The sequence below is a fragment of the Tachysurus vachellii genome, chromosome 24 (genome assembly GCF_030014155.1).
Source record: "Tachysurus vachellii isolate PV-2020 chromosome 24, HZAU_Pvac_v1, whole genome shotgun sequence".
NCBI classification, from domain to species: Eukaryota; Metazoa; Chordata; class Actinopteri; order Siluriformes; family Bagridae; genus Tachysurus; species Tachysurus vachellii.
Window position 1 is genome coordinate 12679402 of NC_083483.1, and position 13327 is coordinate 12692728.

At 42.5% G+C, this 13327-nt stretch overlaps 1 protein-coding gene across 1 annotated transcript in view; it reads left to right on the forward strand.

Moving 5' to 3' along the window:
* The window catches only part of prkx (protein kinase X-linked), a 37071-nt gene that overhangs the window by 19157 nt on the left and 4587 nt on the right, over window positions 1-13327 (forward strand). The window contains exons 5-7 of the mRNA XM_060860428.1: window positions 7332-7427; window positions 10898-10955; window positions 12746-12823. Coding sequence (XP_060716411.1) covers window positions 7332-7427; window positions 10898-10955; window positions 12746-12823 — 232 coding nt within the window. The remainder of the gene's footprint in view (window positions 1-7331; window positions 7428-10897; window positions 10956-12745; window positions 12824-13327) is intronic.

Sequence of the window (13327 nt, forward strand, 5' to 3'; positions counted from 1 at the left end):
TCTATCACCTTTGATTGGTTAAACTCACAGTTTTACACAAAACCCACATGTTCTGTGTAAGCGAAAGCAAACACTTTCCTGCTCGCAAGGGCGGCGGTGAGGGGATGTTGGACGACTGCAGCTGTTCCATGGCTCAGGACAGATGTGTCACCTGACATCTGCCCTGTGTTTGTCTGTTTGTGGCAAGGATTTAATTATTTAAGAGGAGTGTAAATACAACAGCTGGTACAAAAATAACAAAGCTCTTTAAACAATGCCAATGGGTCCAGTCGTCTCAGAAAAAGGGTTCGATTTCTAAACCGTAACACTTCTTTTTCTGGAACATCAGATGCATCGTTGCGAACAGATTTAAACTAGAACCTTTCGGCAAAGCTGCTTCGGTAAAGATTTCTTTTTTAATTCCGATTTTTATCACAACGATTTCATTGCTTCGACATTGACTTCAGTTTCAACACGCAGCAAAGCAGACTTTTAAATAAAGAGTTCACTTAGTTACTCATCCTTTTATCTGATTCTTTTCAAGAAGATAATTGTCTAATTACGTCTGGTCGATATTTATTATCATCGAGCCAACCTGAAAAAGCCTGGAGCTTCATTTATACAGAAATCCTGTTTGTCCAAAAACCCATAATCAGATCTCATCCCCTGATTGTTCAGCTCTTTGGTGAGATATTAGTCTACATCTGGTCATGAACGCTGCTGCTGCTGCTGCTGCTGTTGTTATTTTTCAAACCTGACCTCCAGACACCCTCGTAAGCACCCGCCCATGACCAGTGTACACAGCTTCACAACACAAGCTTTTCATTTCTGGCTGTCCGGCTGGGAAGCCCAGCAGCACTACTGTTCCGTTGTCCCGCTTGTTGCGCACCTACAAAGACAAATCACCTCACCGTCACACACTAACTCAGAAGCACTGTGCTTTTCTTGGCAAGAAAGGAGTTTGTTCAGAAAATATAATGCATCCGAATAAAAAGGCTCCTGTCTAACCTTTCCCACTGTTCCATAACACACTAAATGATTTTCATTGATGTTTAAATCCAAGAAACATCATCCAGGTTCAAACAATAATGTTATACATGATGGACAACTACACAGATGATTATTGTTATGGCGCAGGGTTTTTATTGAACGAACGGTTTAAACGGTTAAGTGAATTGATGGAAAAAACATTTGAACCGCAAGCGTAATGACCTCCTGAAAAGCGTCTAACTGGAGTCAGCTATTTCAATCAGTTTAGGTGTGGGTTTGACCTGCCTTGATATAAAGCCAACACACACATTTGTATGGGTGTTTTATAGCTTGCTGCTTGATTTTTCTTTTCCTGGACCTGTCAGTTTAAACAGAAATTTCTTGAGATCAAACATTTGGGCTCGTCTTTGGAGATTTCACTGCCACTCTGTCTTCCATGTTTGTTTTTCTCTCTTAGTCCCTAAACTTGCATCCTTATTATTTGGAAGACTACAACAGAGGCTTTGGGATAGATTGTAAACTTCTGGGTCTTTCTGTGAAGTTTCTCTCCTGCTCTAAGAAGCCATCTTCAGACTGGCAACGTGGTTCCTGGTCCACAGAACCGAATGTACTGAATCTGGAGCTAAATTAAGCCTTAGAGCTAAACTAAATCCCTGTCCTGAAAACACACCTAATCCGATTCATTGTTTCTGAGATCCTGAAAGAGTTCATGAGACCAAAACCAACTAAAATAAATCTAGGGAAAAAAAATTGTTGCACAAATCCATATAAAATTCCTGAGAGCCTGATGAAATCCTGTATGCCCCTTTTCCACCAAAAAGAACGGGTGCTGGTTCAGAGCTACAGTGTAGCACTGGTGCTGGTTCAAAGTTGGTTCCACTGGCGAACCTTCTATGAACCGGTTTGTCTTTCCACCGGCTAGAGAGCATCACAGAGCCGAGTCTGACGTCACTGTATACGTGTCACGTTACACAGCAACACAACAACAATGGCGGATGTTGCTTTACTGTTAATGCTCATGGCTTTGTGAACCTACATTAACACCCAAACGCGGCCAATCCAACGTGTACGTGCAGCTCCATGTAATCTGTATAAACGGAGGTTGTTATCGAGAAAGTACATAACGTTATTTTATCATTAACACAGAAAAAAGTTAGCCTTAGCAAGTAGCTAACTACTATCATGTGTGCTGATAATTCATCATATCGCAGTAAAGTAAAAAGTGTATTAAACATTAGTATACTTAAGGTATATTATCAAATGCGCTAACAGTAACCCCGCCCCCAGCCCCTGACGCAAGCGGTTCTTAAGTCTAGACCAGCAACCTTTTGGTGCTACTTAAGAACCACTTTTCCTGGTTCAGAGCCGGTGCTTTGGCTGTCGAAAAAGAAAGAACTGGTTCTAAATTAGGCTCCGAACCAGCACTCAAACTGCCTCGGTGGAAAAGGGGCAGTAGTGAAACCCACCAAATGTTTGTGAGCTTGATAAAGTTCCTGTGGATCCTGAAGAAGTGGAATACAACCTTAAGTTACTCCTTGTGAAAAGGATTCTGCTGTGTGAATAACCACAAGTTCCTCCAATGTTCCTGGGATCTTGAATAGGTTCTTGTGGTGACAATATCCCTGTAGCTTCTCTGATCATACAGTAAGTGAACCAGAGCAGCTCCGGTCTTGGCTACGATTGTGCTATCTGTCCTGGAGTAACCTGCATACATCATAATAACCTTGAAAGAAGCTCATTTTTTTTTCTTGCACAATAATTCACATTCACAAAACTGCAGAAGGTCCATTAATTACTCACAGCTGCTAAAACCAAAGAGCAGCTCTTGTGAAAAGGTTGACATCTTTTCAGAAAAGCACAATGCATCAGTGATCTTTTATGACTGTAATATGTCACAGAAAAGGCTTTTTGTTTGCTGTGGCAAAGAACGAAATGAAAAGATGCAACATTCATCTGGTTTTCAATGCTCACTATGACAGCGATCTAAAATAGGCTCCAAGTGATCTATTACAACTCATCACTGCTCATGTATCTATTGAACCGGGCTGTTTTATGGACGTTGCGAGAAATGCAATCGACTCTCCGTCGAAGAAGATGGCTGATCGTTTTTCAAAGCACCGAAGCAGTGAAGGATCTTTTAACTAGCAATTTTGCATGCTGTTTCTAGGGTGCCAATACATTTAAGAAACTATATTCCGGGAAATATTTATCTACAGTAATGAACCTGAATTTGACATTTTTTATGCATGGTTTTGTAGCAGTAACTTCAGCTCCTCCATCTGACCTTTCTTTGTTCTAAATGTGCTATACAGCTTCTCCCAGACTACTGCGTAGTGGAAAAAGTGAGACCCGCCCGTCTTACTCCCCAGCCTTTTTAGAAGTGTGCAGTCCTGTGAGACAGAGACCCGCTCTTGGCCCTTGGCCTTTTTTCCAGTCCTTTTGAAGACACACACACACACACACACACCCACACACTCTTTCTCCCACTTCCCTCCTTGTCCTGTGCACACTTATAGACTCATTCAGGTCTAAGTGGCTTATAGAGCTCCTCTGTCTCATGTGTGCTTTGTCAAAGGCCTCATACTGGCTCTTCAGAATCGTAGCGAGTGCCTCATGAAAGAGAAGTTTCCTAGGGCATGGGACACTTAGCACTGCATGAATGCAGATGTTTTCCTGGTAGTCAGGGTGGTCTTGGAAAAGTGCACAGTTAAATAAGAGTATAAAGATTCACCCAATATGTACCATGCGCCTGTGCTGCCATTTATGAGGTAAAAATTGGAAACAGATTTGGGCGTCTCTGTCAGTGTTTGTGAAGGAGGCAGGAGTCTGTGTGCCTCAGTCTCAGTCAAGAAGGCATGAGCTGGGTACCTGACAGTCACAGCTGAGAAAACATGACCTATGTGCCTGCCAGTGAAAGAGGTGTGGTCTCTGTGCCTCAGTTCCAATTAAGGAGGTGTGGCCTCTGTGCCTCAGTTCCAATTAAGGAGGTGTGGCCTCTGTGCCTCAGTTCCAATTAAGGAGGTGTGGTCTCTGTGCCTCAGTTCCAATTAAGGAGGTGTGGTCTCTGTGCCTCAGTTCCAATTAAGGAGGTGTGGTCTCTGTGCCTCAGTTCCAGTTAAGGAGGTGTGGTCTCTGTGCCTCAGTTCCAGTTAAGGAGGTGTGGTCTCTGTGCCTCAGTTCCAATTAAGGAGGTGTGGTCTCTGTGCCTCAGTTCCAATTAAGGAGGTGTGGTCTCTGTGCCTCAGTTCCAATTAAGGAGGTGTGGTCTCTGTGCATCAGTTGCAATTAAGGAGGTGTGGCCTCTGTGCCTCAGTTCATATTAAGGAGGTGTGGTCTCTTTGTCAATACTAGTTAAGGAGGTGTGGTCTCTGTGCCTCAGTTCCATTTAAGGAGGTGTGGTCTCTGTGCCTCAGTTCATATTAAGGAGGTGTGGCCTCTTTGTCAATAATAGTTAAGGAGGTGTGGCCTCTATATGCTATAGTCCTAGTGAAGGTGGCTGGGTCACTGTGTTTTTTAATTCCAGTTAAGGGCTTGTGGCTTCTTTAATTTGCTCTTTTTTACATTACAATAATCTATCACACACTGATATCATGTTATCTCAGAAGACACAATACCATTAATGTGAACACATCCTGAGGCATTTGCGTATCAATCTAGATTTCTAAACAGACGAGCGCTGAGGTACTTTCCCCCTTGTATAAGTACATTGCTTCTTGATCATGAAGGAAACAGATTTCCAAACTAAGGACTTGTTATGGAAACAAGTCAGGGTCCAAATACTGTGTCTTCTGCACTAGAGGATCTCTAAAATGTCAACTGGTGTTCATTTCAGTCTGGTCAAGCTTTCAGGAGTGGAGTCATAATAATAATGAGTAGTTTTACACTGGCTCTACTGAGGAACGATTTGCTTTGATGCTGTTCTACAGTCGTCCGCACTTACGTTAAGTGCTTCCACCTGCTGCTCTCGCCTGAGCCAACTGTCAACATGCGTTAAGGCCTCGCGTCCTCAGGCTTATTATACTCTTACGCAGGTGTAGTAGCACAGCACGCCGCTGTTTTTGTGTTCCAAGCCCGGAGGAGGACAGAGAGCTGGACACTGCCGTCCACACCTACTCTGTTTGCTTTACTTTATCTGCCTTTTTCATGCTTTTTGGGAGTTCCAGACACCTACGGCGTTAGACAAAGTATGTTCAAGTTGCATAACCCAATGATTTCATTTCTTTCCATTCTGTGTCACTAACTCCTAGTTAAATAGCTTGAAAAGTGTCATTGTTTCTTGCCATTTTTCATCTCTTGGCTTTTCCGTGTGCTTTGTGTTGGCAGCCTGCTGCTGCTAAATCCATTACTCAACTATGTTAGAAAGACCTCACAGCGAAAGACCACAAAACCCTGATCTGCACCCAGTTTGTCTTTTTTACACTGGTGCTCATTTACATTTATTCATCCAGGACGCTAAATAATATCGTCCACCTACTACTAATAATAGTAGTAGGTGGACGATACAATTAACAAGTATTGTATTTAGTTTTGTTCGAAAGAGTTAAACTATGAAATTAAACATGATCTTCTTCTACATTCCTCCAAGCAGTTGATTTAGAGATCGTTGTTATTTATTACTGTGATGGGTTGGCACTCCGTCCAGGGTGTATCCTGCCTTGATGCCTGATGACGCCTGAGATAGGCACAGGCTCCCCGTGACCCGAGGTAGTTTGGATAAGCGGTAGAAAATGAATGAATGAATGAATGAATGTTATTTATTAGTGATAAAATAATTCAGACAGTTGATCAGGTTGGACATGTTAATAGTACAAGATACAAAGCTGAGAGATACGGCAGGACTTTTTAAGTCTTTCCATCCATCCATCCATCCATCCATCCATCTATCCTTCCATCCATTTTCTCTAGTGCTTATTTTATATAGGGTCACAGGGTCCCAGAGTGCCAGGAGACATGTAGCACAATGTAGGGGCCACCCTGGACACACTCACAAACAAATTTAGTGATGCCGGTAAAACTTTGACGTATGTCATTGGACTTATGGAGGAAACCTGGAATAGACCTCCAAAGTGCGAGAAAAACACACAAAGTCTGCAAACTGCAATGGCAGCAGCCTTCATACTGTATATAACTAAAAAAAATACTGTTTTGTGTTTGATAGATAAAAGTACAGGAAAAGTACTTCCACAAAAGTAAGAAAAACTGGTAGAACAGGGGAAAAGTGACTTTCAACAGAACTAGCAGTACACCAATTTACAGCCTTTTACCAGCTGAACAGATACCTTTTATTTCATCAAGGTGTTATTACTGTCTTGTATTATTACGGATATTTTCAGAAATTTATAATAGGTTAGTTATTCGGACCAGTAGATCAGTTTAGTGACAAATTCTCTACCTAAATCTCCAGTGACAAACAGAGCTCATATTAAGAACGGTAAAAAAATCTATTCTGCCTAATCTAATAATCATGTATAACGAATAGGAAGTTATTTTGTCCCGACTACTTAAGCGAAAGACTCAAGAAAGACAAATATCAGAGACGGGCAGAAAAACATTACTGTGACAAATGTGAAATATTACAGAACTGTCATGGTGTCATGGTTCTTTGTACAGGACTGCAACATTAGTGTCGCTCTTCCTTCCAGCAGCATGTGGCAGTAAAAGTTACAAGCTTATTAGACTCTAAATGACTTTGAATACTAAAACTTTGAAGCAAATTAAATTTGAGTTTAACTTTAACGGTCTTGATTAATTGTAATGTGGTAAGTCAGTGTGTGTGTTCGGGTGTGTGTGGTGAAGGATTAGGTGTAAGTGTAAATGCTGGCCTACAGTCAGTCCCGGAGAAACACTCAGACAGCAGACCGTTCACACTCCTGTATACAGTACGAACCACACACATACATCCCTTCCCTTTTGCAAGAATTTGAAGTAAACATTTAACAAATGCCCATAAACACAATAACCGCTGCTGCAGGAATACGTTCTGTACTGTATGTTGTGAAAATAAGGAACTGTCAGGCATGCTGGCTTCGGAGAGCAACCGAATCGCGGCGCCAATATTTTTCAGTATTGGAAGAGGCATTGAACGTAACCGAGCAACCGGAGACACATCATTTGTTACGTCTCGTCACTTTGCGCGGATTTACTGAATTCAGACGTCCTGCCAGCAAGATGGAAAGAGCTCTGCGCTAGTCTTCATTACTGATCTTTTTTCACAGTAATTTGACACACTGAACTTTTGCATTAGAAAAGTAAACAAGTTACACAAGTTAAGGATTTCAGACGTGTGCATTTCTGTGATCTTCTCATCCACACCCATCGCATAATGTCTCACTATTCATTTGCATCGCGTTTTTTTTCCCCAGGTACCCGCCGTTTTTCGACGACAATCCTTTCGGCATCTATCAGAAGATCCTGGCGGGAAAGCTGGAGTTTCCACGGCATCTGGATTTCTACGTAAAGTAAGCTTGGTCCAAACAATACAAAGACAAATGAACAAGGCTTAATTACACGCGCTCTGTTAACAAGGAGACTAGAAAGGACAGAATGGGCTTATTCATCAAGTTGATGAATTTTGCTAATGTGCCATCTTGTAGGTGGGTTTGCCCCTGTGACCTGCACATGGCTAACCAAAGTGTAGTCAAGACACACACACACACACACACACTCCCACATTCTCATTAAAAAGTGCTGCAGTCTAATCCGACTAGTGCTGATGTGAACCCATTAGCTTAGGCCTGAGACAGCTGCAGCGGAGGAATGCACACTTGTTACTTTCTATCTATCTCTCTGTCTGTCTGTCTTTATCTCTCTCTCTCTCTCTCTCTCTCTCTCTCTCTCTCTCTCTCTCTCTCTCTCTCTCTCTCTCTCTCTTTCTGTTTCCCTCACTCTCTCACTACTAAGCCACTTCCACTTTCACAGCCCTACTCACACTATACATCAGGTTTATGCAGTATGGAGAGATGACTTGATGTGTGTTATCAGTCATCTTAATACACCTTCATGGAGGGAAAGGAAGATTGATCATCCCAGCATGCGTTCCATTTCATTTCACAGCATTACGCACGGCATTCGTCATAATCCTTGTGTGAGCATAGTGAGATTTACAGCAGCGTCCTGGGCAGAAGACAGACAGATGTTTGAGTCTGAAGGTTGAAATCGGTATAGAACGACAGAATTAGAGATATAAATACATTATTTAGAATGAACAACTGAACAGATACTAATACACATATACCTATAATAGAAAATCCACAATTTTTAGATTAATTTTTTTATAAAAAGCTTGCCTACACAGGGTATCTGGTTGACACTCGGGGTAAGAGTGAGGTCTGGGGTCCAATGGGACGCAACAGAAAATCACGTAAACAGAATGGTTTTACTTCTGTACAGCTACATAATGGCATCGTGGAAGGGCGCATATTCAAATATCACCCGTTTGGATTAAGACACACCCACTTTGAGTTTAAATCTTAAATTTAAAGCTACGGATATGACAGTTCGGAGCACTAAACATGTGCAGACATAGTCATAGCTGTCTGCGATTCACATGAGGAACAAGTCAAATCCTCATGATGTTCAGGTGTGTAAACTTTTGCACTGCAGCTCCAGTTCTTTTTGTTTTTAATAATGGACAATTTCCCTAGACCAAGTTATTATTGGGCGTTCTTATGTGTGAACAGAGTCCCTACATTCCTGGAAAAGTTATTCCTGTGTTTAAAAATTAAGAAACCAAGGATGATATTCATTTTAAACAGATTAGGAACATATTGAGAACATGGCATAAATAGAGAGAAAATGCAGATTATAAAGCAAACAAAAATATCACTACAATGTGTTCCTTGTAAAAACAACACTGGTAAATTCTCAATTCTGATTGGTCAGAACTATAAACAGATAAAAAATACAACATGTCGCTTATCGGTCAATAAAATCTTCTTAGCATTGGCAAATAGCTGTGGAAAAAAATATGTTCTTGAACATTTCGGTGATGACGGTAACTGTACATGTCCCCATTAAAATCCAGTTTAAATGGCTGAAACCCTGAACATTACTTGTACAAGTTTGCTGAATGTCCAGATTTTAAGCTATCGAATGTAAAAATTTTATGCCAAACACAAAGCTTTTTCAAGCCTAATGTGTCCATTCAGTCAACAGCAGCACCATCAGAACACATAAGCATTATATCACACTTTCCCATCTGAAGGCACTTAGAAATACTTCAAACACTGATACAGACCTTTAAGCCAGGTGAATTTGTCTGAGTGGTGTTTTGACAGCGCTAAGTAGGCCAGACCTCTTTCACAGAGCCGTACATCAGGACAAGCTTGAAGAGAGAGACAGGATATCAGGCAGGAGACGGGTTAGCATCCGCACGCGCCAAACTGAGTTGCAAACACACGTATTCGAGGCATCACTCATGTCAACTCGACAACATAACAAGCAAGTGAAATACGAGGCCTTTCTACTACAATCAGCATCTGAATAAGCTGCTTGGCACAACAAGGCATGATGAGATGAATATATTCCAGTCAACGCAATCGAATATCACAAAGGCAGCAATAAGTTATGCGTGTGGCTGCGAGTAACAGTGTTGGCTCAGAAAGGAGTTCTCTATCTGTGGACATTCATTCTGAGAAACACCAGAGCTATCATGATAATGTACTATCAGTGCTACCAGCATGACATCAAGCATATGGGAAATATCAATGTCATCTGCAGGATACGTATTGTTCGGGTGAAAAAATAAGCATTGTCATGACGGTGTGATGCAATACCACCCCAATCTTGACTATTTTACAATAAAGATCTGAGGAAATGAGTCCTAAATCCTGGGAAATAAGCATTTTATCACTTCCAGTTCCATCATCCAGAAGTCAGTGGGAGTTTTTGATTGGGCTGTTTTCACGACATAAAATACACCAGTAATTCCAGGCAAGACATTACACACTCTCTCTCTCACTCTCATTTTCTACCGCTTATCCGAACTACCTCGGGTCACGGGGAGCCTGTGCCTATCTCAGGCGTCATCGGGCATCAAGGCAGGATACACCCTGGACGGAGTGCCAACCCATCGCAGGGCACACACACACTCTCATTCACTCACGCAATCACACACTACGGATAATTTTCCAGAGATGCCGATCAACCTACCATGCATGTCTTTAGACCAGGGGAGGAAACCCGGAGGAAACCCCCGAGGCACGGGGAGAACATGCAAACTCCACACACACAAGGCGGAGGCGGGAATCGAACCCACAACCCTGGAGGTGTGAGGCGAACGTGCTAACCACTAAGCCACCGTGCCCCCCTGACATTACACACATAAGGCCAAAATATGTTCTTGTTTCCAGGGTCAACATTGAATGTCTTTGTCTACTTTTATATGAGCTTCATATTAAGCACCACTGTAGAGTGAGACCTGACACTCAGGGCTTTAAGAATTTGTAGTATTTAATATGCATTTCTGGTTTTTTTTTCTTAGTCTACCAGGAGCTATATATTTATTGAAAGTTTCCAAAAAAAAAAAAAAAAAACCAAGAATGGTTCGATTTTACAACAAAAATGTTTGTATCTTCAAAGTAAATGTTGATATCAAACCTATTTCTGCTCTCCTGCCCCAAGTGTTTGTTCATAAGCAGCTAAAATTCTGTGGAAGATTATCAACAGAGAGAAAAACACACTGACTCCCACTGAAAGCCAACAGAGTCCTGACTCACTTTAGCTCAGATTTTTGGTTTACACTGATTGAAAATGTCCATTAAGTCAGTTTCTATTTCACCAGCTTAATCGAACAGCATTGGGCTGGTAAAAAGGGGTTAATAACTTTCAGTCTTTCAGCTGTACATTGTTTAAAATGATTTCATGGGAATTTTTTGTAAGGCTAAATCTCTGTCATCATGTAGCTTCATGTGTGTCCATTTCTGTTCAGAGACCTCATCAAGAAGTTTCTGGTGATTGACCGAGCAAGAAGACTTGGGAATATGAAGGTGAGAATGACGTTAGAATCACTCTCTCTCTTTCTCTCTCTCTCTCTCTCTCTCTCTCTCTCTCTCTCTCTCTCTCTCATTTTCTACCGCTTATCTGAACTACCTCGGGTCACGGGGATCTCAGGCGTCATCGGGCATCAAGGCAGGATACACCCTGGACAGAGTGCCAACCCATCGCAGGGCACACACACACTCATTCACTCACGCAATCACACACTACGGACAATTTTCCAGAGATGCCAATCAACCTACCATGCATGTCTTTGGACCGGGGGAGGAAACCGGAGTACCTGGAGGAAACCCACGAGGCACGGGGAGAACATGCAAACTCCACACACACAAGGTGGAGGCAGGAATCAAACCCCCAACCCTGGAGGTGTGAGGCGAACGTGCTAACCACTAAGCCACCGTGCCCCCCTCCGTTAGAATCAACTGACCGTTATTAATCGGAAAACCTGGAAGCATGCCGGACTTTTCAACAGTTGGTATCTGACTTCAAACTGAATTGGCTTTCGTCCATTTGGCTACAGAACACACTTTTAGATACAACTTGACATAAAGAGATCACACGTAGCTAGCAAAGTTTTGGATGTTTGCCAGAATCAGTTCACACTCACATTCCAAATATCTTGGTTTTTCCACAGATGCACACTCATACTGTATTTGAACCAAATTGAACACAGCGCCACCATGATAACTTGACTTATCTTCTATTATGAAATGCATGATGTCTGTGTTGCATTAAATCAAAAGAAAAAAGATCCCAAATGCACGGAAAGAAATCTGATTGTGGTGTAGATCTTGGGTGCCTTACAGGATTTCTGCTTTAGAAGTACCAAGGAGGAGTGTACATAGAAACACGCTATCTTCCAGCTGCCCTTCAGTCCCCCAAGAGGGTCAATCAGGGTCGCTTAGACCAGGTGTAGATTTGCATTTAATGGCAGTCATGTTTCATAATGTCCTCTAGCAGATTTGACGAATGAGCATTCAGAGTGGCAGCTGAAACGCTCTCTGTCCCAGTCTCAGTCTCACCGCTGATTTCATCAGTGACTGCATGTGCATCCGTTTCCATTTTCCATCAAGTTCTGGTAATAAAACCACACATGATTACTCATAGCAAATGTGGATTGTCTTACCACTCGTGAGCTTTTTTTTGTTTTGTTTGTGTGTGCACGCTCTATAGCTACGACGCGCAAAATATAGCGTCCATGCAGAAAGCACGCTTGGGTTCATTTCCCACATAGATCATTGACGGTAGATTATTGCCGTCATGCTTGTTTCTCGCTCATCCTCCTCTCTCTTTTCCGCCGTCTCAGCACGACATGGTTAAAAGGCAGTAAGAATAAAGAAAAGAGCATGCACTCCTTCACAGGAAGATGGACATGGTCTTACACTGCTGTAATATATCAGCTTGAAGAACGATTCCAGATATTTTATAGCGCTGAAGTCATCTTACAAACGAACGACATGTACAGTATAATGCGTGAAATTGTGTGTTTCCTTTTCCTGTGTCCTTGTCTTATATTGGCTATGGATCGCCACAACGAAGATGAAAGGTCTCTGACATTCACAATGCCTAACAATCAATGAATCTCGCACAAACATTCCCATATGCATGAGATTTTTTGTTTGGCTGCACTCCCAAGGAGAAAGTAATGCATTCCGTTAGCACGCATGTGTGTTCTTTTTTTTATTGATTTATTGTTTCAGTAATCTTTCAAATCTGAGATTCCTTTGTTTCTCTATCTGAAGTCACTTATGAAGGTCTTCATGTTGTTCTTATTTGGCAGAACGGAGCAGAAGACGTGAAAAAGCACAGGTGGTTTAAGACTGTAGACTGGGATGCAGTGCCAAATAGGAAACTAAAGGTAAATCTTTTTCATTTAGATCCCAGTGTCAAAGATTGAGATCAATATCTTACACAGAGAGATGTATCCAGACCAACAGGGGACATATCCAGATCAATGGGGGGACATAGCCAGGCTAGTTGGGGATGTAGCTAGGCCAGTGGGGGGACATAGCCAGACCAGTGGGGGGACGTAGCCAGACCAGTGGGGGGACGTAGCCAGACCAGTGGGAGGAGGTAGCTAGACCAGTGGCAGGACGTAGCTAGACCAGTTGCAGGACGTAGCTAGACCAGTGGGAGGACGTAGCTAGACCAGTGGGAGGACGTAGCTAGACCAGTGGGAGGACGTAGCCAGACCAGTGGGAGGACGTAGCCAGACCAGTGGGAGGACGTAGCTAGACCAGTGGGAGGACGTAGCTAGACCAGTGGGAGGACGTACCCAGACCAGTGGGAGGACGTAGCCAGACCAGTGGGAGGACGTAGCCAGACCAGTGGGGTGATGTAGCCAGACCAAATGGTGGGATGC